The following is a 26,988-nucleotide window of genomic DNA, read 5'->3' on the forward strand; positions in this document are numbered from 1 at the left end:
ATTAAGGAGTTGCAAGGTATTGGCACTGCCTCCTTTGATTTCACAGGAGGGCACCAAGGGTTAACTGCTAAAATAATGGCCAACCTGTGATCGGAGGATCAAAGTTCCAGCTGCCCTCTGCCCTGGCTTCTGGGAAGGGCGTTTTTCCTCTCAGTACAAGATAAAATCGTTTTTCCTACTTGGATTTCACCCATCTCAGAAGTCCTCTCAGAAGTACTTGCCATGCTTTATCCAGTGACTCATGGCCAACATTATCAGCTTGTGCCTTTTTTTTCCCCTACAACTTACATTGACAAAGAATTACAGTGCAGAGTGCTCCATGACCCCTCTCTCTTGAAACTAACTACCTGTGGAGACTTGGCACATCACATGTGCTGCCTGCACACTACTTGTGACAGCCAAAGACCTCTGTAAAGTCATCTGAAATCAACTGCTGGAACTGCTTCCTAACATACGATAGTTCCTAAGAGCAACTTTATAAAAGCAACACTTGCTTTCCTTCCAAGTTGATGCATTCTTCAGGCACACTAGAGATTACATTCAGTTTTCCAAAAATATTATTTTCTCAGAAAGCTTTTTGTTGTTGTTCTAATCAAGGAGACTAAAATCCTAGCATTTTGGCTACTGCTAGGACAGATTAAGAGCACAAAAATAACATCTTCACATTGATCTCAGGGTTCCACTAAGAACAGGAAAAATGCTTTTTTGTTGTTGTTAAAGGTTCTGTTAATCCTATGGATGCTACATGAAATCCAAGTTTAGTCAAGCTTAATTGGTGCTGTCCCTAGATCCTAGAAGTGTGAAGCAGTCATGAAACCACTGATTGTAGATGTTTACAGAAAACTAATTATTATAACTAGCTCTAAATTGGTAAAGCTTCTAGACTAATTCAGACTCTTCTCAATTCAAATGATTTTCTATGTTATATAACAAACAGATGCCCCAAATAAGCTTCTTTATTACTGAACTGGACTCCTTCCAGAGTAATTGAGATAGGAAAATAATAAGTTAATATCAAGTAAGATATTTACACACAGTATTTAATAAATAGGAGTCTCAAAAATAAGCATCCAGCTTTATAAACGCTTAGCCATTTCCTGACAAGTTCAAAAGTGAAGTCCCATGGCTCCTCTCTATTGGCACCTCTCTATTTCACACAGCATTGAATTAAAGCTTCGTCAGAGCCATCTAAAGAGCTCAGCATTTTTCAACAGCATTGTCGTTACAATAACAAACCCCAAAAAAAATTTTAAACAAACAATTTTAATAATTTCTGTATAACAAATAATTAATCGAATAGGCCAAATCCCATGTCATCATCAGATTCTTCAGATTCTTCCTTCTTCTCTTCTTTCTTCTCCTCAGCTGAAGAAAACAAGCAAGCCAATGGTTAGTATTTATCTTTTTGCATACAGGTTTTCAAGAAACATGTTTTAGTGTTCTCAGCTTCCACATTAATAGCATTTTGACCTCCATGGTTGATCTTCAATAGGACCTTTTGTTCCCTTTCAGTAGTCAAATATAAACACTGATGGGACACGGACACTACTACAGAAGGGATGCCCTTTAAGCAGTGAAACCTGATTTTCAGTTATTAGCCAAAACAAACTTCAAAGTGGACAAAAAAGAGCAAACGTTTCTCATTGCCCATAGCGAAAGTAACAGTTCATTTTTCAACCATGTAGTGATCTGTTAAAGTGGGAAGACGTTGAAACTGGGACATGAGCATTAAGATTTGAACAGAGAACATGGAACTGCCCTGTAACAACACCTCTGCAGTCATACTCACCAGCAGCAGGGGCAGCACCTGCAGCAGGAGCAGCAGAGACCCCTCCAGCAGAGACTGCCACAGCTCCCCCAGCCGGCATGCTGGCAAGCTTTCCGTTACCTGAACGGGAGAGGAAAAAAAACTATTGAACTGCTCGTGGTGAGCACAGTCAAGCAAGAACAGAGATCAAGAAAAACCAGACTCCGTGTCACATGAACTGAACTGTCACTCCGTCACTATCACTGCAAGGAACAAAAAACTGCACCTGAAAGTATGAAACCTCCAGAAAAACCCACCCAACAAAAAGAACCTTAAACCTCACGCTGAAAACTTATCCTGAGAACACTGATGCATACTAATACACTTTCTTCTGCATACAAAACTTCCTTTTTTTTTTTTTTTTCAGTAACTATCACAAGAACAGTGGCAAACGCATCTAATTTGACATGTACAGACATGATATGTTTTCTGAACAAAGCAGAATAGCCCAGAAATAGATAATCTCAAGATACCTCCAAAAAATATGGGTTGCTTTGGCTTTTTTTTTTTTTTTTTTTTTTTTAAGGGTACAGAAAACTGAGTGGATGATGACTGGGGTTGTGGGGGAGGAAAAGAAAAAAGATATTTATGGCAAAGAGTACAGTATCTTAACCAAATTTTCCAACACCCTATGAAACCTACTGCATCTCCTTGGAGATTAGCAAACTCATTCCTGATTTATGCTTGTCTTTGGAAAAGTTATTAGCTCTCTGGCAGCTACCTTTCACATACCAAGGCTCCCTTGGCATCCAGAGGTCATGTACAGTGTATGCTTGCTTATATTCCAGTTTCTGGGAATCTGTTTCCAAATAATTCCTTGTTACTTCAAGCTCTAATGAACCAGCCAAGTAAACAAACATGTTCCATATGCATGTCACTATATTCTAAGAAACAATTTGTTTTAAGAAAACGTATTACATAAAGAAACAATGTGTTGTAAGCACACACAAAATGGCTCTCTTAGGCCTTCAGACCACACCAAGAGGACACCCAGTTACCACTCAGAACAGCAATACCAGGCAGAGTCCTGGCACTATTTAAGCAAATATATTCTTAGAAGTTCCCTTTTGCCTTCGTATTTTCAAAAATAGAAAATAATTATGTCTAGATCTTTGCACTACCTCAACTCTGCACTGTTTCAGCCCTATGACCCAGTCAAGTAATGTCATAAGTCCCAGATTCAATAGGAGCCAGCAGGTAAGAGCACACGCTTTCAAACATCCTTCAGCACTTAAGAATTCTGTCCTTCACAGAGTTACCAGATGTGGGAAGCCCCAGAAGAGATGTGTGCTGGAGAGGCTTGTATTTACCACTGGGGGTGTAACTGTGCCTTTAAGTGGATTGACACTTAATCACACTTATCAGTAAATAAGTAAATATCTTAAATAAGAGGTGTGTACAAATGAGTAAACGAAAAAAAAAAAAGAAAAAGAAAATAAAGAACAGTTAATTCTTTTTTCATTCAGTATGTCCAGAAAACTATGTCATGAGCAAACTACCAGTAAGCTCATACACATTTAAGTCTTCCAGTATAATGTGGTCCACAAGCGAAACCCCACAGGTACTGGCACCAACCTGCTAGGAATTAGAATGGACCTGCTGAATTTCAAGCATTTCAGCAGAAACATAGCATGAAAGTTCTCCACTGCAAGAGGAAAATGGTGAATAATCAGGAAGTTGGCAGCAATTCTGCACTCTCAAGTCTAAGTTACCCAAATAGCAGAGGCAATTATCTGTGGCACTCAAGACTGTACTTACCCTGAGCAATGACGTCCTCAATGTTTTTTCCATTCAGCTCACTAATAACCTGTGTAAATGACATTTACAACGTTAATAGCTTCAAAACAACATAAGCTACATTTAAACAAGTACTGATTACTATGTGCAATGGCTCCATCCTGCTGCTTGCACAGCTCCAGCATTCCTTATTTCTCAGTGGAAGGAACAAGACACTGCAGTAAGAACTGCATCTACGTTTTTTTCCCTCTCTGCAAAAACTTCTTTGTGAAATCTATTACAATAAATTCATAATGAATCCATGAACTTTACAGAAGGCAAGATACACAGATGTCCCTAAGCCAACTGGGAAACCCCACTAATGGTCTGTTAGTTGCTGTGGGACTGTTTGCATGTGTTGCTCAACATCCACTGGGAGGCTCTGAAGTGCTGGGCATCAGACCAACAACCAAACAGGGCCCTGTTCCTAACATTACCAAATGTTACAGCCAAGCTGGTTACACCCCTGCACTGGCACAGATAGTCCTAACTTCAGGTTTACTACCATTGTTACATCAGGGGTGAGGAAAGCAACACACAGAAACAAAAAATGATCTAACATTTTATAAAAACAATGAAGTACCTCACAGATCTTACTGTTGAACTCCTGCTAAGAGGGTGAAAACTGCAGTCACCAAAGAACTTTTGGTATATTTCCAGCAGGCACCTCCTGCTGTGTGCTGTGAAATTACATTCTTGTGTGCCTGCTAAAACTAGAAGATGCTTTTGGGAGCCCACTACATTTATACTGGCAAAAGATGCAGCCAGTGCAAATAGAAATGAATGAAATGATCTTGAGTAGCACCAATTCCAGAGATGCCTTCTCTGATAATGGAGATATTGGAGGATCACAGAAAACAAGTATGAAGGTATTAAAGAAACGTAAACAAGCCAAGGCAGAAGGATCTTGTGTTTAAACAAGAGCACCATAAGTTCAAGTCAAGATCCCAAACCATATAAGGATGCTCTCAGCTAGGTCCATACGTTATTGGATTGGGCTGATGGCAAAACACTCTACAGCTTTCTCCTCTCCAGAAGCACTCTGCATACATGTATGGGGCAGATGACAAGATTTCCCCTCTCATCCCATGGCCATTTATCCTCCAGCCCAAAAGAAAGGACTGCTGCCTCACAAGAAACATTCAGTTAGGATACTCTCTCTTTAAAAGCCTGTTTCTCAATACAACCATTTCAGCAATTATTTCTAAAATTGTCCTACATCCTATTACTGAATACCTTAACTGTCCACACTATAATTTACCTGTGTTTCTTCCTGAATCACAGATGGTACAAACACTTCTTTACAGTATACTAAGATAACATAATGCTGAATATCAGATCTCCAGAAATGTTTGTTGTTAACTAAAACTGACCAAAAGCCAAAGTTAAGCATTCAAGTGCAAACCACACATTACATCTGAACAGAATTCACTTTCTGTAAATATTACCTGAAGCTATCATCCCATTATATTTCGAATTCTTTGGATTTAAGTCAGAAGGCAGCACCTGGTAAAGCCAGACTTCTACAAAGATGCCTGTACAAAATAGTTCTCATGGGCTCAGCAGCATTTTGGAAATCGTGTACGGAATTACGTGGTCATGATTACATATATGTATGCAATCATGTATAACACACATGCAAATCATGTAATGTAATGAAATCGTGTTATCAGTGAGAAGTAATACCACACCAACAGAAAGGGAAATAAAAAAACACCGAAGACAAGAGAACAGCTCCAACGTTCAACACCAACAGGGATGTAAGCTCTGGAAGCAGAGTGCAGCACCACCTTGTTGAGGCGTTCATCGTCTGTCTCAATGCCAACGCTGTCGAGGATCTTTTTCAAGTCCTTGGACGTGGGGGATTCATTGCCACCAAGGACTGCGAGAAGGTATGCTGCAACGTAACGCATCCTGGAAAACAAAACCGAAATCTTTAACTCCACAGATCTAGCTTGATAACCGGTATCTTGTTTTCCCTTTGCTCTACTCATTAAATAAAACCTGCGGTGGGAGAGGCCGCATTCCCGCCTCCCGCCATTGCAGGCCCAGCACGGAGGCCGCGAACCCCGCCGTGCCCAGCAGGGCTCGCTATCCCGATAGCCCGCAGTCGGCGCGGCCCGACGTCTCCCGATGGGGAAATCGCTCCGCCTCGGCGCTGCGGTCCGGTCCCGTCCCGTCCCGTCCCTCTCCTCAGAGGCCCAGGCCGGCGGAGCACATGGCCGCCATTACCCCCCCTCCCTGTCCCGAGCGGTCCCACCCAAGCCCCGCTGAGGGCCGCGGGCGGGGAGCGCTCATTCCCGCGGAAGGGGCGGCGGTACGGGGCACGGAGCCGCCCTGCGCTCACTTGGCGAGGCGGCGGCGGCGTGAGACAGGCCCGGAACGTGCGATCGCTGCGGCAGCCCGGCGGCGAAAAGGAAAGGGCGGGGCTTCGGCAACGCCTTCTTCCCGTCACCTCTTAACAACGCGCGCTGCCATTGCACCGGGCCAGGCGAGAGGGCCAACCAATGGGGAGCTTCGGGATGCTCGCAACCGCCGCTCTGTACAGTAAAGGGCCGCGCATGCGCGGTCGGGGTGTGGAGATGGCAGTGGTTGTTTCCCTTTTGTGTAACCGAAAAGCTGCTCCCTAAGGGTTGTATCCCAGAACGCGCTGATTGTTCCCCCCGAGCGAGACTTGCTCTGAAGAAACAGCCTCTCCTCAAGGGCACGGCTGGTAGAGCACCGCCAGGCTTTGCACCTGGGGAAGCGCCTCGGAGCACCGCTCCGCCAGCAACACGGGGAGCGCAACAAACACCGCAGGGTCCGCTGTCCCGGTCCCCGCGAGCCCGGTCCCGCTGCGCAGGGCAGCACGCCTCGCTTTCCCGCACCCGCCGCCGCGGCACCTCCCCCTCCTCGGCCCGCCCCGGGACCGACTTGACAGGAAGCGGTGGGGCCGAGCCGCAGCGGCCGGGCGCGGGGACGCAGGGTGTGTGTGTGCGGGGCCAGGCGGGTGCGCTCTGCGGGGCGCTGGGCGGTGTGGCCGGGAGCGGGGGCTTGGGGGCTGCTCGGAGCTTTCCGCAGCTTCACAAAGTGTCTGCCACGTGTGTCTCGGAGAGGTTCCGCAACTTCCGGGAGCTACGTGTGATGGCTCTTTTTGGGGGTGCTACTTGCCGTGGCTCATTGCCCTGTTTGCTGGTGAGAGTGGCAGCCCTATGCAGTAGCCTTGCCTTATATATCCTCTCCCCAGCCACGCTACATTTGCTCCACTGCCCTTTGCCTGTTTCCATCTCCGTGTTCCTGCCACTGTTACCCGATTTCACAACTGGGTTGGATGAGGGTTGGTGGCAGCCTGCTGGCCTGGGAGTGCTGCTGCTCCTGTGTCTGCATTCCCTGCCCCGCTTTCTCTGCTTGCATAAACCTTCTCACTGAGGCACTTTGTGTTCTGCACAAAGCACAGGCACTTACATTTATACCTTTTAAAGTTCCTATCAATATTTGTTATGATGGATAATTGGAATAACAGATTTACTCTGTTCCCTGAATTTGCATTCATTTTGCCTGATTGCCTGATATCAGCTGGGAGAACTTAGATCTGTAGGAACGAGAAGCTTCTTTACTATGAGTGGTGAGGTGCTGGAACAGGCTGCTCAGAGAGGCTGTGGATGCCCTGTCCCTGGAGATGTTTAAGGCCAGATTGGATGGGACCCTGGGCAGCCTGGTCTAGTATTAAATGGGGAGGTTGGTGCCCCTGCCTGTGGCATGGGGGTTGGAGATTCATGATCCTTGAAATCTCTTCCAATCCTGGCCATTCTGTGATTCTACAGAGCTCTGCATTTCTGTCCCTTCTGCCCACAAAGCTTTTTGTCAGTACACCTCCTGCCTTCCTGTTGTGGCTCTTAAGAGTTTCCAGCCACCTCAGGCTGGGGCAGGAGGCCTTCAGCGTGCATATCTGTTCTCTTTCAGAGCCATCCTTTCTCCTCTTCCCCATCCCCGCAGCCTGCCATTGCCTGCCCACCTGGCAAGTCAGAGCATGTCTGGCCCCCCTGGACAAGATGCAGAAGATGGCAGAGCTACTGAAGCTCCTGGAAGAGCATGAGGAGGGGGCTCCGGGGGCTCCTTTGCTCACTGACTCCTGCTTGGCAGACAACAGGCTCACTCTGGATGTTTATCCGGATGGCTGCTGTCGGCTGCTCCAGCTGTTTGAGAGGCAACTGGCAGAGGTGGTGCAGGTGGAGCTCCTCCGGCTCAGCAGTAACGATCACTTGCTTGATGCTGCACTGATCGTCCTTCCATATCTGAAGCGCCTGAAGTCCCTGGTGCTCAAAGGTGAGTTCCCAGACCTATCGCCTAGCTTCATGTTTGTGTTTTTCCATCTTTCCACATCTGTAGAGCAAGCTGCCTTAGAGTTTTTTTGCTCCAGTGCCCCAAGCCAGGGCATCGACTCTTAGTCTTGCTCATAGCTGCACGCAGATTTCAACAAGAATCAGCTTCTAGACATTTATATCCTTCCTTTGCCTCTACAGCTGCATCGGGACCAGTTTTTGGAGCCTGGTTAGGTTGATGCTGCAACACTTTCTTTATCCATCCTCTAGAAGAAGAGCAATTTTTGCACAGCTGTGTAAAAAGAGGGAAATTGAAAATGCTTTTAACTGTTCAGCTCCTTTTTCATTTTTGTTAGTATAATGAGCTGCCCTTGCTGGGGTTTGTTCTAAATCAGTCCTAACATAATCCTTGCATTGTGTCAGTGAGCATAGGTTTAGCACACACCAGAGGAGGCTGTTCAGTATTTTATAAAAGTATGTCTCAGAGTGTGTGTTGTTTGACATTCTGTAATGACACGTCTGAATTATAACATTTCTTGATTTCCTTATCTCTTAATTGTAGGAGGGTCTCAATATGAACAATATAATTTTAGTATTAGATTGAGTCATTTGATCTTTGGGAGGTGAAATTTTAAAATCACAAGAGAGAAAAGAATTCAGGGTTCCAGCTGAAAGCTCTCACAACTGAGCTTCATTTCTACACCTACCACAGATCGCTTATAAAATCTCATACAGATCATTTCATCTGTCTTTTCTCCTGCAGTAAGGTGAGGTTAGTGGCAATGCCTTTTATGATACTTGTTTTGTACACATATTCTAAACATCCTGAAGTGCAATAAAATAGTTGGACTGGGTTTTGTTAGGTCCCACATACAATGTTTCTCTTAGATTATTTACATTCTTTGCCATTATGTAGCATAACAAAATTACCCACCCCTATATGCCATCACAAGTAAAGCAGTGGAAGGAAAATAGCAAAGAGCTGGAAGCTTGCTTTTGTGTACTTCTTTTTCCAAGGTGCAACCGCCTTGAGTGTCCAAACTGGGGCAGGACCTGTACCCTTCTCTCTTTGTGCTTTCATCTGGTCGACGCAATACTGAATGAGCTGTTGTGTGGGGTTTTTTTTGGTGTTTTTTTTTTTTTGCTACATTTTCACTGCTTTTCTCATCTGTCTAATAAGGGCAGGTCTCGTTCTTTGGGGCTGTTCATTCCCCAGCAATGTGGGCAGAGTCTGGAAGGTGTGTGAGGAAGGTCTCGTTCATAAAGTGTTGTGTGTTGCCCACTGTGTTGGCACCAGGGGTAGAACATTCAGGAGGCTTGCAAGAGTGTGTGCCACTACACAGAGTGATGGTATGTGTATGGAGTGGCCTGGGTCTTTCTGAACTTTGCCCCACATGTGTTAAGCAGGGTTCTACGGGTTCCCTGTAACATCTGTTGGTTTCCCAGCAGATCTTCACAGATCAGGAAATTTTCTGCAAGGTGCAGAAAACCTACAAAACTTTGTAATTAGTGCTGTACATTGTAATCAGAAACTCACCATTATCTGAGTCTCCATGTTATAGCTTCAGAAAGGAGTGTTACATGAAGTGATGAGGTACCCTTGTACTATATTGACTTCTCCCCCCACTTCCCTTTGCACCTAGGTGGCCATGTCAGAGATGAATTTGGTTCATGTCAGCACGGCTCCCTGACAAGCTTGCCACCAGGTATTGGGACCCTGAGATGTCTCACTCACTTGGATCTCAGCTTCAATAGTCTCTCCACCTTGCCCAGCTGCATCCCTTACCTCACCAGCCTCCGCATGCTCTTGGTGAGCCACAACAACTTGGTGGCTCTTCCTGAGAACTTCGGCTCACTGAGCAAGCTGACTTTCTTCTCTGCTATGAAAAATCAGTTGAAGCGCTTACCTCAGAGCATCGGGGAGCTGGCAGCACTGGAGGAACTGGACCTCTCAGAAAATGTGTTGGAACATCTCCCTGAAGAGGTTGGAAATCTGCACAGCTGCACAGAACTGGATCTCTCTGGGAATCGGCTATCAAGCATCCCAGATTGTTTAGGTACCTGTTCTCTTAGGTGATAAGAAAGAGAGTCTGCTGAGTTTTTGATACAGGCTAGGATCCCTGAGCCCTTTGCCTCTGTTCCCAGAATTGCTAGGACAAAGTGTCTGCTACACTAGAGCCAAAATGGGAGGGATATCCAGAAAAAACATGCTTGGTTAAGTCAGTCCCTGTGGGCATTAACAGGATGTCTATGGTCCATGCTTTCTGTTTCTGTGAATCAGAAAGGCTCCTAGGATTTTCATGCAACCTAAAGTAGTTGAGTCTTGCCTGACTGTTTTTTGGGAGCATCCAGCACTGGAAACAGAAGAGCTGGGGCTTAAGAGGAAGCAAAACATCTTGAAATCAGGCTCTGTGTTATGGAGCAATCCACTGAGCCAGGCTCTGATTTCCAGTGCCCAGCTTTCCCTAGCTTTACTGGCTCTCGACTCCTCTCTTTTTGCCCAGGAGGTGCCACTGATGCTGTAAAGCACAGAACAGAGGTGGCTGCATTGCCTCTCTGCTAGTTCAGCAGCCTCATTTGTTTTGGGAACTAAAGAAACATAGAGCTATTGTGCCTTTCCCTTATTGCATGTGTGTGAGAGGAATGGATATCCAGTGCCGAAAGGCAGGAGTGTGTGAGTGTGTGGAGAGAGCTGATGTGCAACGCAATTAACAGCACGGATGGGGAGTCATTGCCTGTTCTAACCTGCAGCCAATTTGAAGTCTCTGCGGCGGCTGCATCTTCACAGCAATCTTCTGGTGACAGTCCCTGCATCGCTCGCCAGCCTGCCCAATTTGTCCAGGCTTGATCTGCAGAACAACTTCCTCCGTGCTGTCCCCCCTGAGATACAGGCTGCGCCATTTGTGCACCTCCGAGGCAACCCCCTAGGAGAAACTGAGCTGTCCCTGCAGGCTGGTAATTGCAAGGCTTCTGCTTCTGTGGATTTTGCCCAGCTGTTCTCTTGCTCAGCCCAGCATGGCATGAATGGGTTTGAATTAAAGAAGAGAAGCAGGGGGCAATCAGATTAGTGTTTATTTGTGTGGTGTTATTATTAGGTTGTAGTGATTCAGGCGATTTGTTTTTATGAGCCTGAGCCTGTTCTGAAGGTCTCAGATGTCCCAGAAACTGGCTTGCTGGTCCTGCTCTTTGGAAAGATTTTCCAGTGGAAGTGAAAATTGGATTCATACGAAACAGATCAGAAGGGTATATTAAGGGAGAATACTGGTTCTTGGACTTGGTGCATGACCTTCAGGCCATGGTGGCTCACACTAGAAGCACAGGAACAATCAGAGATGATTCAACTGTGCAGTTACCTCCTGCTTTGCCCTTCTTCCCGGACTGCAGCCCTTTCTCTGAGACAAAGATGATTGTATAATCAATGGATATTGAAATGTATAATCAATGGATACTAAGATGCTATAATCACAAAAAGAACAAGAGAGAGTTAGGCAAAGTAGACTAAGATAATAAGAGAGAATAAATGGAAGGCTTACCTGTATGCTAGGCTCACCTACAAAAAACACCAGCAGAGGCAGTCTCCAGACAAGATCCTTCCCCACTGGTAGCCAGCTCTTAAATAGGTCTAGGAGCAGCACAGAGTGAATTGCCTTCACCTGTGCTCCTCTGACTCATGGATCGTCTCAGGTGATCAATCAGAGGTTCAGGCTGTGACTCAACAGTTCCCATACAATGATGACTGAGCAGAAATCTGAGCAGAGTTTCACAGTAGTGCTTACATTCACAACAAATGGCCATAGGTGATCAGTCATGGTCCTGAGAGCTGCGGGTCTGGTAGATTTTCTAACTCCTAAGTTTTACTGGGGGACAGAATCAGCATTTCCAGTGGGCCCTGGGACCCCTTGACTTCTTCATATCTTCCTGCTGCTTCTGCTTGATCTGAAGCCCACTACTGTGCGGGCAGGGTTCCTTTAGCAACTTCTGTCAGATTAGGATTAAGTCAAAACTGGAAGGTAAATTCAACCTTCCTTGTCTAACTTCATCTAAATAACCTCTGCCTCCTCTTCTTACTGAAACCTGGTTGCTGCAGATGAATCCAGTGCCACAGAGCTACCAAGACTGTTCCTTGCATCGGAAGAGGATAGGTATGCTTCTTTACTAAGAACTTATATTACAGTAGTGTAACAAGGCCCCGGACAAGATTATACATGGTAGACATTCTGTATGTGCACAGGCAGCTTACTGCCTCACTAGGCCAGTCATACACAAGGTGGGAGATTTCTCTGCTGACTTTTTGAAGGGTTGGAGTCATTGCAGTGTCACACATTCATGTATTTCTTCTGGAAGTTTCACAGTGACCTCTGAAGGTTGCGAAGTGTTCCTGGCCTGTGGCATCCGTTTCTACTTTCCACCAGAGGCTGCCTCTGACCCTCTGCGGATCTACTTCCGAACCTTGGCACCAGACCCTCAGTGGGTGAAGCTGAGACACCATGATGTCCTGCTGAGCAAAGTCCTGGAGTTGCAGCCTCATGGGGTCAAATTCCAGCAGGTGAGGGCAGACACAGGCTGCTGCTGAATAATCTGCCTGTGCAGTAGCTCAGCAGAGTCTTTTGGGAGAGTCTTTTGGGACTTTAGAGCCAGCTATCCCCCTCACTGCTATTTGTAAGTAGCTGTCAAAGAAGCTGCACTGCAAAGATTCAAAGAACGCAACCAACTTTCTTGGTACTGTGCTGTTCTGGCTCCTTTTCCTTCCCAAGTACTTCTACTTGAGCTGAGCTGTAACCTTCCTTGCTCACAACCCTCTTTCTCCATGATTTTTAGCATTTGCCCTTAATCTGCAAGGAAAATGGTTCATGTTGTTCCCCAAAAGTGTCATTTTCATTCTTGCTGGTGAATATTCACATCACCAGCTCTGTCATGGGTGACAACTCACTGGAAAGGTTACTTTGTCATTTCTGCCCACAGGCTGCTTTTCCTGCAGTCACAATACACAGCACATCAGATGTCTTGTCACCTCTCCCGAGGCTGCAAGACAGAGCAGATTCCCATCTCCTGCCCTACTCCCTTCCTGTGGGCCATGCTTTTCCTCCCTTTGTTTGCCCAAGATGCCACTGAGCAGAGCTAGGCTTGATTTGAGGCTTTATGTTGGTGTCTTACGGGACTGCTTTTGTGCCAGGAGGTAGAGATCTGGATGCCATATGCCTCTCCAGAAACTCTTCACGAGCGTGAGGTGGTTGTTCGGACCTTCAGTGGGCAGAGCTGGAGTGACCTGAGAACACGAGTGGAGAAGAGTAAGGTAAGCAGGCTGAAATGACTGGTGACACACATCTTTCCTGTCACTCTGTTTTTGCTCAGCCATGGGGGAGTCTGCTTGAAATATTTCATGAGCTGTGTTTTGACTGGCTGCTATGAAATGGAGTCGATTTCAGCTGTAGGATTCCTTTCTCGTGGAGGTGTGTCTGCTGGAGGTGATGACTTGCTGCTCTTTCCATCCTGATGCTCTTATCTGTTTCGGTGTTACTGCCTCTATTTTTCCTGCCATTAAAGTGTTCTGTGGTATGCCCATATGTTTTCTCTTCTTCCCTGTCCTCTGTTACAGAAGGACGTGGCTCGTTGTAGTGTTCTTCACTTCTCCTGGTTCCTTGTTGTGTCTCGACTTGTGCAAAATGAATGCAAAGTGTCAACAGAGGGGACATTGCTCTTTTCCAGTGTGGATCCAAACATCAAAGTGACCTTCCCTCCTGGAGTCACTGAAGAGACTCGCAGTGTCAAACTGCAGGTATGCATGCCTAAAAAAAGGAGCCCTGGTCAGCCCTTGGTGCAGCTGCTAACCTATGTCAAGCAGCAAAACACAAGGTGAAATGTCTGTTCTGGAGTAAGTAGTGTCTTGACACGGATGCCTCATGGGCTGACCCATCTCCTAGCACTTTCTGCCTTAGTTTTCCTGCCTGCAAAATGGGCTGTTCTTCAAGCTGCCCCCTGTGGGAAAGTGGGTTTCCTTGTGGTGCTCCTCCCTGCAGATCAGTGAAGATATCATGCAGACAAGTATCATTTGCTTCTTGTTCCATTACAAAATACACTGAGCCTGGCAGAACAGCTCAGCAAGAGAGGTTTGCAGAGATTATTTATGCAGATCTAACTCTAGAGCAAACCCACTAAAATTGGTGGTTGTTCTGTAAAGTTAGTGGATGCTGCTAAATGCTACTGTAATACATTGCCCTGTCCCAACTTGCCCAGGTGACACCAATGTTAAAGCGAAATTCAGATGAAGTTCACTATGCTTCCATTTCCCACTGTGTCCTGAGCCAAGAGCTGTATTTGCTTGCTGAGTGTTTGGGAGCATTGTGTGGGAAATGAGGGAATTTGGGTGTCTGATTGCTCCTCTCTCTGTGTTGCATTCTATGCACAGGTTCTGCCAGTCTCTGCAGAAGAGATAGCGGAACTCACAGCTGATGCAGGATGCAAAGCCAGTCCTCTGCTCTGCCTCTCCCAGGATTCCCTGGTAGATTTCCTCAGACCTGTGAGAATTCAGCTCCCGCTCCCACTTGGGGTTACAGGTCAGTTTATTCTCAAAATTGGAGAGCAGAAACACTGTGTGGAAAATGGCAAGCGGCAAGCTGGGCATTTTGTTTGACTCAATGTTAATAACCAATTAGCTTTGTCTGCAGAAGCAGCAAGGTACATTTGTGTGCTTGGTGCTGGTGCAGTGCTGAGAGCTGAAGGCAGCTGAAGCCCAGCAGGCCAGCGCTGGGCTTCACAGGACCAGCAATGCAAGCTAGGAGAACTGCTGTGGCAAATAGATTTCCCTGCTGAGTCACATGTATGTTCGGACTGCTGGGTTTGGTATGATGGTTTGGAGAGACATTTCTACAAAACAGGGAAATGCATTGTAAAAGGGCTTTGATTCCTGACTGGGAATAGCTTGAAGTTGATAATGAAGATGCTGCCTCCAGGGATCTACTTTCTATTCAACTTCCTGCTGATGGATCAGGTTCTGAGCTACTGCAATCTTTCAGTTATTATACAGTTATACGTAGAGCCACTCTGAGTACTACTATGAAGAGCCTCAAATCAACAGTAGATTTACCAGGGATTCCTCTGGTGATGTGCTGAATACTCTGCATCTTCTAATTCCCATTTTCCCTGGCATGTCTTGGCTTTCTCGTGAGGAAGTAAAAGATTTTTGGGTGTTGGCTTGGCCTTTGTTGTAAGACCACCTGGTATTTGTATGTCAGAAGTGCATCGGGATTGGAAAACCTCCAGTCCACAAGCTTAGAAAGAGATAAAATCTTAATAGCCCTAAGTATTGATGATGAGAATTGTCTAGTGAGTCTATATTGCTGGAGAATATTCTAGCATTCAGATTGCCTTTTCTTTTATTCTGTTCTTCTTTAGTTTAAGTTTTAGTTTAAGGCTTAACTGGACACTTTTAAAAAGTAAATCACCCAAAACTGTGGTTGGGTTTGAAAAGCTCTGAGTAAAGGTAGCAAGGCATATACATATACATATATACATATACATATATTCACCTCATGTTAAAGAACTCTGCTGTATGCAACATCTCTTGATCATTGTTGTCTTTAGGGTTGAACTTGGATTGGTCAAGGCTGCATCTTCTTTGTGGGGATGTGGAAGGCCAAACTTGGGATGACATCACCAATGAAGTGATGCTGGAACTCACTCATCTCTGTGCAGTATTTGAAGTCACCCACTTCTCCTGGTAAGTGCAGGTTTAATCCTGAGGAAATTATGGGATGTTTCTCTGTCTTGCTTTTCCCAAACCCTAACCAGGAGTTATGCCATTAGTTCTACCTATTTATCTTTCCCTTTGCAAGTCAGATCCAGCTCAGCACTTTGTCTCTATCCACCGTTTTTTACCTGCTGACCATAACCCCGATCTCTTTGCCTGTTGTGCATTTTCACTGGAGAAAAGCTACTGCTCCTTGGAATACTCTCAATCCTTCTTTTCTGGCAATGCAGAGAAGTCCAGATTTGCAAGCGTAGTGTCTTTAGAGCAAATGCACTCAATGTAGTGGTTCCCACTCTGAATCTACAATCCTTCAGCTGCAGGTTTTCAGACCACGCTACTCTCAGCTCCCAAGTTCTCCATTTCTTTCTCACCACCGTCAACCTTCTTGTCTTTAAATGTTTCTTCACTTAAATCTTCACTTTATCCTTCACCCTCAGTCTGAGTACTTATATGCTATGAGCCAGAATCAGAGGATAAGAAAGCTGCTGAGGCATGCTTCTCCTGTGGAGAAATGATCACTGAAGACCCAAACTGTTGGCAGTCTCATGAATATGACACCAACTTCTCTTCCTAGGCAGGATCCATCCTTTTTCTCAATTCTCTATCTGACAGGTACTGGCTGTGGTACACCACCAAGACCTACATTGGAGGCATTGCCAAGAAAGTTTATGAGCGGTTACGTATGTACCAGGTGAACTTCATTGCTCTGCAGAGGAAGAAGGATCCCGAGCAAGTCCTGCTACAGTGTCTCCCCAAGCACAAGGTCTGGTATGGGTTGCATTTCTCCTCAGCTCCTTGGGCCTCCTTTTGCAGGATGCAAGGGCAGTAATGTGCCAAATGGTCCTGGTCACTGCCCCAAGGTCATGGCTGAGGTGTGCTGTTACCACTCTGTGTTAGTAGTGTGATACTAGTTCACTGGGAATCAGGAGAAGAAAGACTCATTCTATGCACTGGTGGATGCCATGCAGTGATTTGCTCCTCTGCAAAGCTTGAAAACTGGACTGCTAAACTCAGCAGAGCCACAGTAACTGGCCTTGTGAATGGTGTTAGCCATCAGAAAACACGAGGCAAAGTGTGTTAGCATAAGCTTCACTTACAGTATTAAAGTTGACACATTACTTGTCTGACATAGGTGAGTAGCATGGGCAGCAGAAGCACTGCTTTCATTTCTACAGAACTGCTTAGAAAGTTTTTCCCAGTGTTCCTTGCTGTTTACAACTCAAGCAGTGGAACCTCCTTAATATGCTTCTCTGCAATATCTGATTAGTTCATGCTGTGCAGGAGGGCTGTTTGAGCTAATCTGGCTGGTTTTGTACTGAAGGAGAGGGCAACGCTTACTTTTCTGCTGCCTCTGTCTTAAGGTTATCATCCCTCAGCAGGATTGCTTCAGATATTAGCAAAGGAAATGTATATCTGTGTTTGGAGAACTTATACCTTGACAGACAGTGCAGGTCAGTGAGGCAAGGGTTATTTAATCAGATTACTAGCTCTGGCCTGGCCTGCATATTCCAAGCCTCTATATAATCCTCTGATTTGGTTGCTTCCTTTTAATTTATTTATTCTCCTGTATTGAGAAACAACTGTAAGGGTTCCTGATATCTTGGATATTGGGCTAGAATTCTGCGTCACAGAGAAGGCAGCAATGGCACTCTCAGTGAGATCAGGATGCTGGGGGTCTGCTTTCTTGCCAGGGATGGTCATGGGGTAAAAGAGAAGGTTTACTGATACAGATAGAAAGAAAAATAGACGCACTTGCACTGCCTTGAGACCCCAGGTCTTGCAGTGTTATTCCAGGCTGCATTACCTAAATGAGTTCTCTGGTGTCCTCAGCTGTGTGCTCTTTTAGCATGTAGCTTTCTGCAGAGAAAATGTTTTTGGTGGCATACTATGAGAGGTAGCAAGTAAATCCCAGTCTTTGAAGGCTAACGACCTGTTAAAAAAGACAGGGGTGTTGCTGATGATTTCTTTTTATTTTTTCTGTAGTAAATGTGTCTGATATATAGGATTTGGGGCTTTGTTCATTTGTTCATTTACATCCTTTCTGTGGAAAATTATTTTTCTAAATTGAAGGTGAGTGAAGGGAACATTATAGGCATAGGGATGTATGGGAACAGATATTTGCTTCAGACCAAAGGTGGGGTCCTGTTTTGTCATCTTTGCCAGGTTGACCCAGTGCTGAAGAAGCTGCAGGACCGCTACCGAGGACCTGAGCCATCTGACATGGTGGAAATGTTTGAAGGAGAGCAGTTCTTTGCAGCTTTTGAGAGAGGCATCAGCATCGATATGGGTATGGTAGTGCTTTCTGCTCCTGCCTCTCTGACGTTCCTAGCTCCAGGCCTGTTTCTTCTGGGAGCTCTGTGCTTGGTGTACTTGCTCACCCACCGCTCACCCACAGCCCCTGGATGCTTAGTCCATCACGTTTTCTGGTCCATCAACTTTTGTGTCTACTTTTCCCTATAAAAACACTTTTTGCAGGCTTATGTTTCCTGTCACACTGCTGTAGCCTTCAAAGGGCAACATCCCTTTGATTTTATGACTGATCTGTTTTCTGCAGCTAGTAATGCCCTTTTCCTGGCATCTCAGACAGTGTGCTGGGATGCCTATGGTGATCTAACTCATATTGTTTGTTTCTAGGTGAACATACAGAAAGAAGTCTTCCTTTTTCTTTTCTTTTTTTTTTCTTTTTTTTTTTTTTTTTTTTTTTTTAACTCTGAGAAGGTATTTCTGAAATGATCCAGGGCAGAGAATTCTTCTTACGAAATGTAATGTGTATCTGTCTCTTGCTTCCTCTACATTTCCATTAGGAGAGAAGGAAAAGATGGAGCAAGGCCAAAACTCACAATGACTTTTTTTACACCCACTGAGACTAGATGTCTTACAGCTGCAAGCTGAGACATTTTGGAGGAGGGACTTGACCCCACCTGCATGCCTTGCCTAGCCTTGCCTTTCATTCTTGAACTTGGTCTCCACCTTGTGGCCATTCTCCTTTTTCACCCACGAGACTTGCCTTCTGCACAGCCAATTCTCTGTTTGTACCCAGAAATGATATGGGGATTAGCATTCTTTCAGATCTCAGTAGGAGTGGATGGTAGCATGGGATGGATGATGGGCTGTGGCTAGGCTTGAAAATACACACAATTTTCAGCACAAATTCAGAGTTGCCTGCTTCTCCCGTACAGATCGCCCTGACTGTGTGGATGGACGTCTCTCATTTATTTTTTACTCCCACTTGAAGAACATGAAGGAAATCTACGTGACTTCCCCCGTAGACAGGAAAGGCCAAGCTGTCAAAGGCCAGGTGAGCAACAATTGACACTGACATTTTGTTTCCTTCATCATCATCATCATCATCACTTTTATTGTGCTCTGCACTTCATTGACTGTACCTGGAAGGATCACTCATCAGGATAGCTCACTGACTTTACATTCCTGCCTTTAACTAATGGGGTGTTGGCAGAGTCCAACCTTTACAGCAGAAACTTCAGTGCCGCTCCCAGTCACACTTAACTGGGATGCCTTGTTTATGGACTGAAGATAGATGAATTTCTCGCCTATGAATTCATTCTTTCTCAGGCAGAAACATTATGGTGCAAACAGATCTGCCTGCTGCGCTTGAATCTGAGTCTCACTGCATGCTCTCTGTTTGCAAAGGTCTCTTTCTACCGAGGGGCAATTCCTGAGAGCATTCCTGAAGATGCCAGCAGGAGGAGGAGAGGACCAGACTCCCTCTGGCTCGCTACTTTACCAATCAAACTGCCTGTGAGTTACTTTGTCTCCTAATCTATATGGGGAAAGAGCAGGGCCTTCCTGCTCAGCCAATGTTGTCTTCCACTATGACAATAGATGCAAGGATTGCATCCATTGCAATAAATCATTGCCCATCTAAATGAAGGAGAGTGTCTTCTCTTCTTTTTCAGATATTTTTGCGTGCAAAGGAAGTTTTCTGTAAATGAAATGAAGGGTGGAGTTGTGGTGATAGATCACTGAAACACAGCCAGACACAGTTCCCTGAATCTTCTTATGTCAGAGTTCTATCAGATGTGCACAGGAATCTCCCACATGCTTTTTCTTTGTCATGGTGGAGATATCCCCCCCTCCATGACAACTCCTCAAAGGAGAAGTATGAATAACTGGGAGCAGTCTTCAACTTGTGCTCATCTCACCAGTCAGGGCATTGGAAGGATACATGATCAGGGAGGGTGGATCCTTTGAATGTATGAAGAATGTGGAGGAGGAGGAAGTGTCTGTTTTGTTTATACAGTTCTTAGTCATTCAGCTTATGCTGGCAAGGATGAGAATGGCCTAGGATGAGGTAGTTACAGAGACTGGTCCTAAGTGTTCTGGTGTGACCAACTGGCTTTTAAAGGGCAAGCTGTGTTTTACAGTAGGAAAGGCACTTTATTTTATGAAACTTGACCATTTTCCAAGAAGCTTAAAGCAATAAATACGTGCGTAGTCTGAATGCTTCACTTCAGACTGTGTGCATGATCCAGTTCTGACAAATACAATGTCAACTGGGGGAGTCTAGTCAGAGAACATAGATGATTCTTTAAAAAATGCTCTCTAAAGCAAGAAGGAAAGTTTCCAGTATGAGCTCTGACTATGAGCATGGTGATTTTATATTTTTCCATGGCACTGAGGACTGCCGATCACTGCCAGTCTGAGTGCTCATTGCTTCTTACAGCTGTCCCTTCAGTCCCAAGTTAAAATCTTCCATCCTTTCAATACAAGACAGAACATTTCAGTATGGAGGCTGAATGACTGCTGTCCTCTATGAAAAGAATTTTCTCAGCAAGTTCTCTTTCTCGCTTCTCTTGTGACACAGAGATTGAAACCCCGTTGGGGTGAGACCTCCAGTTCATTGAATGGCTTCTCCTTCCCTCCCTTGAACCTGGGCAATGCTGAGACTGGCTACCTGACACAGGCAAACCTGCTGAGCATTGCCAGGCGTGTGGGAGCTGACTGGCAGACCATTGGCCTGAACCTGGGCTTGACCTATCAACAGATTGAGCGCATAGGATACAATAACAGGTAAGATGGGACACAAGAATCAACAGCTCATGTAGCTGCAGTACAATAGGATAAATTAATGCTTGATTAATGGAAAGTTTTTCACTGGTATTGTTTCACTGGATAAAAGATGGGTTAGCCAACAATTCTTCTCAAAGCACTACATTTTTCATGGAAAACTGACTATTTTATCTTGTTGCTATGAAAAAAAAGCTTGATGTTTTAAAACAGTATTTAGAAATAACCAGCCTGATGAGCTTTGTAGTTCAGATGCATCACATTCCTGCTTCATTCTCTCATCTGGCTTCCTGGCTGGACTCCATCTTTGACAGTAAGCCATAAACCATGGCATTAGTTGTAAATATCTATATTCAAAAGATCCTGACCAAAAAGTCAAGAAAGTAGGAGTGTGGCTCGTTATGACTGACCTACTGTTCCTATGGGGGAATTACATTCCAAATCAGAATGCTTTTAATTTGAAATTTCTGTTAGAGAAAGATTCCGGAGGGATTTTAGTGCAGGAGCTGCAACTCCTGTGTGATGGCTGGGGAAAAGACAGTCCATTGAGAGCTCTGTGTCTGGATTACTTTATTGTGGAGCTTCAGCTCTTGGCTTGGACTAAGGTAAAGCCTCCTTGGATTGCCAGTCAGGAGAGAATGTCTTGGTTACTTCCCTGCTTTTCCTTTTCTTCAGAGAGGACCTTGATAAGCAAATCCTGGACATGCTTTTCTCATGGGCCCAGCAAAACTCAGAGGATCCCAACTGCGTGAGCAAGCTGATCACAGCCATGAAAGAGAGTGGCCGCCAGGACATCGCTGATGAGGTCGAAACCATCATTGAGCTGGGACGGCAGAAATACAGGGAGTCCATCCGCCGCGTGGGCTTGGAGCAGGAGAGCAGCACTGAAGACTCTGCGATAGCCATGACATAGCTCCTAGCAGAAGGGAATGGGCTTTATCAGAGGGGAATCTCGAGTTCGAAACAAAACCTAAGGAGTTTTGCTCCAACTCCTGCCAGGCTTGTTAGATGAGACTTGTAAGCTGTGTCTTTGACAGACTTCCAGTTTTATTTTACAAACACGTGCAACTCCATAATCCTGAAGAGGTCTTAACTTGCCTGAAAGTAAATTTTCCCTTGCACTTTCCAAGAGAGATTCCTCACATCCTCTTTGTGAGATGTGCCTGTGTACTAGTAAAAAAAGTTTGCAGAGCTTTGTGAAAAGCATGATGTAAGTTTGCATTTTAGAAACTGGTCTGGCCAGCTGTAACATTAGCACTGTTGTGGGATTAGCATCAACTGTGCTGAGCAAACTTCCCAGTTTTGTGATCTGAATACCTTGTAAATGGCTGTAAGCATTTATTGCTTTTTAACTGTGCAGTGACTGACTACTGATGTGCTCTTCTCTTCCTGTTACACATCTCATAATGTGCCTCAACTAATGGCCCACTAATGGCAGTGGGAAGTTCCACACAAGCTGTTTGGATGTCTACTGTAATCTAGGTATGTTCAGCTCATTCAGAATAGGTTTGGATTCAGCATATCCCATCCTCTAAGCAGTATTTAAAGGGATATTCTCAGTCTGAGAGCTTGTATAAAAATGTCAGCTTGTAACATCCAAAATCAACCCACAGCTTCAGGTCTTGTGCTTTCTTCCCCTTTTTCCTCAGTGAATAATCATCAGTGACCAGATGCTGTATTTCAGACATGCAAACAATGCTACTGAAAGAGGGGCAATAAAATGATTCTTTTTTCTTAAGACATTCTATCATCTCAGGCCATGGAGTGCATGGAATGAATGCTACAGCACTGGACAAGGACTTTTAGACTTGAGCTGTAGCCTTAGGCCTAGGGACTTACTCAGAGCTGATCTCTTAGGCCATGCTACCCCTCAGGTTTTGTGCTGGGTTTGTGTCAGCAGTTGTCTTTTGAGTGTGTGTAATCTCTGGTAGTGTGTCATAAGTTCTTGCCTGGAATTTTGATGTATACCAACAAGGTATTTGTTTTTAACTCCAGTTCTGGAGAGATGCATTCGGGCATATTGCTCTCATTGGAAATAAAATAAGCACTTAATTATTTCATGTCTCTACACGGTTTGCTATTCCATTTGAGGTATGTCAGACAGAGCTGGGTCCCTTTATGCTTGCTGTCAGAAATACACTGGTGAGCTGGGCAGTGCTGCATGGAAATGAGGAGGAGAGCTCTTGTTTGAGTACCCCTGACTGCAGGACAGACTGGAACTGACTTAATGGTGTCATCATATGTCAGCTTTGTTGTGCTAAAGAGGAGCTAACCAGGAAACACGTTCAGGATATAAGCTTGAAGGACTGAAAGTATGACTGGGGCTCATCGGGAGCAGATCTGGGCAGCACCAGCTGCTGGAGGGGGTGGTGGGCTGATGTAGGAGATAGGACAAAAGATAGACATGCCAAAGCCTAGGCGGTGTCATCAGAACTTGTGCAGATAGTATGAGAGGGATGTTAAGTAACTACCTCAGAGATGTATCATTATCTCCAGTCTGCTGCTGCATAGCAGCTGCTGGGCTGGGTGGCCTTGGTGGTAGTAGGTTTTCTTCTTGCAGCGACAGGGGAGAATTAGGCTGGACGTTAGGAAATACCACTTGTCTGAAAGAGTGGTCAGGCACTGGAATGGGCTGCCCAGGGAGGTGGTGCAGTCACCAACCCTGGAGGTGTTCAAGGAACGGTTGGATTTTGTGTTGAGGGACATGGTTTAGTGAGAACTATTGGTGATAGGTTGGACTGGATGATCTTGAAGGTCTTTTCCAACCTTGGTGTTTCTGTGATTCTGTGACACTAAGAGAAGCACTCAGCTGACAATATGGAGGTGCTGGGAAATCAGAGCAACCCCCCAGCTGCTCTTTTCTTCAGCTGACTTGGCATCAAATATTTGCACTGGATGAAAGTCAGCAAGAAACTTGTTCTTTCCAGATATGTTATCTTTATCCTTAATCTCTTGGAGACAGGTAACTCCATCTTAAGCCTGTAGTTGCTAAGGATGGAAAATGCTGGTTACAGTTGCAGTACATGGTTGAAGGAGCAAAAAAATGAAGTAGCGTTTGTCTTCTGTTTCCAATGTTCTTATTTTCTTATTTTCTTATTTATTTATAAATAAAGACACTAATTCATTACAAACAGGAGTATTCCCTTTTGCTTCCTAGCTACTATTTACCTTTTCCTTGTGCCTTTCAGGCACCTCACACTATCCTCCTGATGATTTAGATTTTACTGTGCATGAACCTTCTTGTAAAACAAAGAAGCAAACATGTATATAAAATAAAGGCTACATATATATACATATATCTTTTTCTCCTCCTTTTTGACTATAATGTCTACACCTTTTTAACTCTCATCATTAGAGCCCCTTCCACTTCATAACAACTTACACATCTCCAACAGAATGATCAAGTGTTCCTCCTGGGAGGTGAGCAAGATGTTTCTCACTCCACTTCCAGTCCCTGCTAACCAGCACAGTCCTCAGATAAAATGTCTCCAGCATGTTCACAGTTTAAACATTAATGAACAGAACAGCTTAGAAATGAAAGCCTAAGTAGAACTCGAATCAGATGATTAATTACACAACAATACCATCAAAACCTGGCTGCTCTCAGCAATGAGGTGGTGTACAATTCCCAGTAAAAGACCAGAAGGTAACATGCAGACAGTGAACCCCAGAGGACTGCATTCAACTGATCAGCTGAGGCCAGACAACAGTGCTATAAAAATCAGTGCAACCTTTGCATTGCTTGGTTTAGGGATAGGTGATACCTGCAGGGTTTTCAGGACTGTGTGGGTGGCTCAGCCATGACCCTGCAGAGCTTGTTACAAGCTGACAGGAGCACAGATGATATCCCACCATTTGACAAAATTTCCTGCTGATTGGTACCCTGCAATTTTAATTTGTGTCCATGCTAAACACTGTTATTCTGCTTTTTTCTTTTAAAAGGGAAAGGAATCTGGTTTCCTTTCTGATTGATAGTTGTTCCAGTTCTCATCTTCCTCGAAGCGGCTCTGGAAATGAAGAAGTCAGGTAGGCATCATGAAGATGGAGAATATTGCCTCTGTCTTCCTTCCTTGCCTAGGTCTGAAGGTTTAACCCATGCTGAAGGTTGCTTTGGATGAGTGAGACTGGGATCCTTCTGCACAGTTTGTTCACTGAACACCAGAGCCTAAGGCTATTGCCTTTTCCAGCAGGGAGACAGCAGAACTGTAAAGCGTACAAGGCACAGGAAGGATGCTCAGAAAAGAGTATACAGAGCAATTTTTGTTCTATTCACAGCAGTATTACATCTCCTGGGAAGGAATGTAGGTTGCGTAGGTGGTTGCTATCCGCTGTTTCTCAACTAGGTGGCACCAAATGAAATCATCCCACAGCACCTGCAGAAAGCAAAAAAGGTACATTTTCCCCACTGCGCGTAGTTCTAACGCTGACTCATTGCTGTGAAATGTTTGAGGCCAAAATATAAATGTTGTGTTCAGAAAGTAATTGGATAAATTGGTGGGAAAATGATCTGTTAAAAGCCAAATGAATACACAGAGCTGAATGCATTCCCATGTGGAGGGACTGAAAGGCTGGGGCTGCCTTCTCAGGCAGGAGATGAGTAAGACGGCAACAATAGAGTAGGTGGAAAAATTGAAGCAGTCAGAGGAAGCAGATAAGGCATCTCTATTTGCTTCCTCTAGAAAGTCAAGGTGTTGTTGCAAGTCCCTCTCCTGCTGCCCTGTGGACATGGGGAGATTGCACATGCATTGGTCAGAAATAGCATTGGTATTTTTAGCTATTTCCAATAAAAAGCTTGAGAAATTGTTGAGTTCTGTTACTTTATAACCCACAAAGCAGATGTTAGAAAAAGGTATCAAGATGCTGCAGGTCCATACATGGGACAGACTCAGCTCCAAAGCAGTACTTCAAGACTGGGGCATGAACATAGAATGAGGATACAAGTGCTCTTGGTAACCCCAGACTCTAATTATGCTTTATTGTGCTGATAAAGAGGAGCTTTAGAATGCAGTGAGAAGTAGGACAGGAGAGTTGGCCAAAGGACTGGGTAACAAAATAGCTGAAGGAGAACGTGAGCTTAGGTATGAATCTTCCTCTTGCTTTTTTTTTCAGCACAGCCTCTGCAGACTCACATTTCCTCTGGAAACAGCAATGTCTTTCCAGAAGAACAAATGTTTTGAGTTTTCTTCCCTCTAAGATGGAGAAAAAAGAAAACTTTGTGCTTTCTGACTTCCCCTGAGGACAGAGCTGAAGTTGATCAGGTGCTGTGCTGCTGGTTGGAGCTGCTCCCTTCCAACACCACTTCCCACACAGGTTGCTGGCTTCTGGGGCCCAGTATGTCCTTTGTGTGTTTCAGTATGACTACTGTTGGGCTAAAGAAGATCCTGCTGAGCTGAGCAGCAAGAAAACACCCCCAAAAATCCCTTGCAACAGATGGTTTTGTCACAGCCCAGGCAGAAAAAAAATAAGATCCTGCTGTTTATAGAAGATATTTTGTGAAAACTGCTGTGCAAGGATGATGGCTGGAAGGCAGAGGTTGAACCATCAGCTTTTTCAGGTAGGAGCTCAGGGTTGGTCAATAATACTGCCCTGAAAATGCTGAAGACAGTTCCAATATCTTATCAGCTCGTGGCAATAAATGGATGCAGCCTCCAGCTCCCTGCCAGCAGCCGTGCCCAGAGCAGGACCTGGAGGCTGATCTCGCAGCCAAGACTTTGCCATTCATTGGCACTCAATAAACAAAAGTGCCCTGCTTCTTTATGAGGGAGATAAGCACGCAGTGCAGAACGCTGCTTTCCTTTGTGCTCTCAGTGCTGAGTGTAGGAGTCAGAGCTGGCTGCTGAGCAGGGCCAGCGTTGTTGAGACACCACTGCTGCAGGAAACCCGATGGAGAAAAGTGTGGGAGTGGGGTCTGCAGTGACAGGCAAGCTGCCAGGCACAGAGAGGTACTGCGCTTGTCTGGGGTAGCTCTTCCTGGGCCACTGCATAGCCAGGTTGCAAGACATTACCAGCTCTGAAGGTCACTTAATAAAGGGGAGAATATTCCATTTGTACCCCTTTTTGGTGAGCAGTGATGGAAACGTGCATTTATTTATTTACTCAGACACTAACGATGCTGAGCAGATTTTCCTGTTTTCACTGAAAAAAAAAAAAAAAAGTGGCAGGAGGGTTTGCTTAAGCATCAAGGGCTTTCAAGCACTGAGTGTGACTCAAGCATCAAGGGCTTTCCTCCTGTTGTTTATTAGGAATTTGAATCAAATAGCTGCTAAAAATACAGCTCCCTCTGGACTGATGGCCAGAGGGGGCAGACAGACCATCTATGTTGGCATACC

At 45.0% G+C, this 26,988-nt stretch overlaps 2 protein-coding genes, 1 long non-coding RNA gene and 1 other non-coding gene across 6 annotated transcripts; 1 reads left to right on the plus strand and 3 right to left on the minus strand.

Annotated features, from left to right (window-relative positions):
• Window positions 1–1,244: 1,244 nt before the first annotated feature.
• On the minus strand, window positions 1,245–6,037 carry RPLP2 (ribosomal protein lateral stalk subunit P2). Its single transcript, XM_042813776.1, has 5 exons — window positions 5,931–6,037; window positions 5,374–5,497; window positions 3,566–3,614; window positions 1,790–1,888; window positions 1,245–1,365 (listed from the first exon to the last, which is right to left on the minus strand). The coding sequence occupies exons 2-5, from the start codon at window positions 5,494–5,496 to the stop codon at window positions 1,289–1,291; spliced, it is 348 nt and encodes a 115-aa protein (XP_042669710.1). The 5' UTR covers window position 5,497; window positions 5,931–6,037; the 3' UTR covers window positions 1,245–1,288.
• LOC122158431 lies at window positions 3,273–3,405 on the minus strand. Its single transcript, XR_006168228.1, has one exon. It is a non-coding gene; the product is annotated as a small nucleolar RNA SNORA52 (small nucleolar RNA).
• Window positions 6,038–6,491: 454 nt separating the features above from the next.
• Window positions 6,492–22,716, plus strand: PIDD1 (p53-induced death domain protein 1). 3 transcript variants are annotated; one of them, XM_042813774.1, is made up of 16 exons: window positions 6,492–6,548; window positions 7,526–7,888; window positions 9,528–9,941; window positions 10,636–10,839; window positions 11,972–12,026; window positions 12,229–12,430; window positions 13,058–13,177; window positions 13,481–13,660; window positions 14,291–14,438; window positions 15,466–15,601; window positions 16,244–16,394; window positions 17,795–17,918; window positions 18,811–18,929; window positions 19,283–19,390; window positions 20,457–20,662; window positions 21,335–22,716. In XM_042813774.1, the coding sequence occupies exons 2-16, from the start codon at window positions 7,615–7,617 to the stop codon at window positions 21,570–21,572; spliced, it is 2,679 nt and encodes an 892-aa protein (XP_042669708.1). In that variant the 5' UTR covers window positions 6,492–6,548; window positions 7,526–7,614; the 3' UTR covers window positions 21,573–22,716. The 3 variants fall into 3 exon arrangements, with proteins under 3 accessions (XP_042669708.1, XP_042669709.1, XP_042669707.1); XM_042813775.1 differs by lacking the exon at window positions 6,492–6,548 and adding an exon at window positions 6,629–6,757; XM_042813773.1 differs by lacking the exon at window positions 6,492–6,548 and having other exon boundaries at window positions 7,331–7,888.
• On the minus strand, window positions 9,037–11,506 carry LOC122157744. Its single transcript, XR_006168009.1, has 3 exons — window positions 11,418–11,506; window positions 10,630–10,808; window positions 9,037–9,952 (listed from the first exon to the last, which is right to left on the minus strand). It is a non-coding gene; the product is annotated as an uncharacterized LOC122157744 (long non-coding RNA).
• Window positions 22,717–26,988: the final 4,272 nt, after the last annotated feature.

Source organism: Centrocercus urophasianus, unplaced genomic scaffold, assembly GCF_019232065.1.
Source record: "Centrocercus urophasianus isolate 14NV4802_14NV808 unplaced genomic scaffold, USGS_Curo_1.0 seq_14, whole genome shotgun sequence".
Taxonomy (NCBI): Eukaryota; Metazoa; Chordata; class Aves; order Galliformes; family Phasianidae; genus Centrocercus; species Centrocercus urophasianus.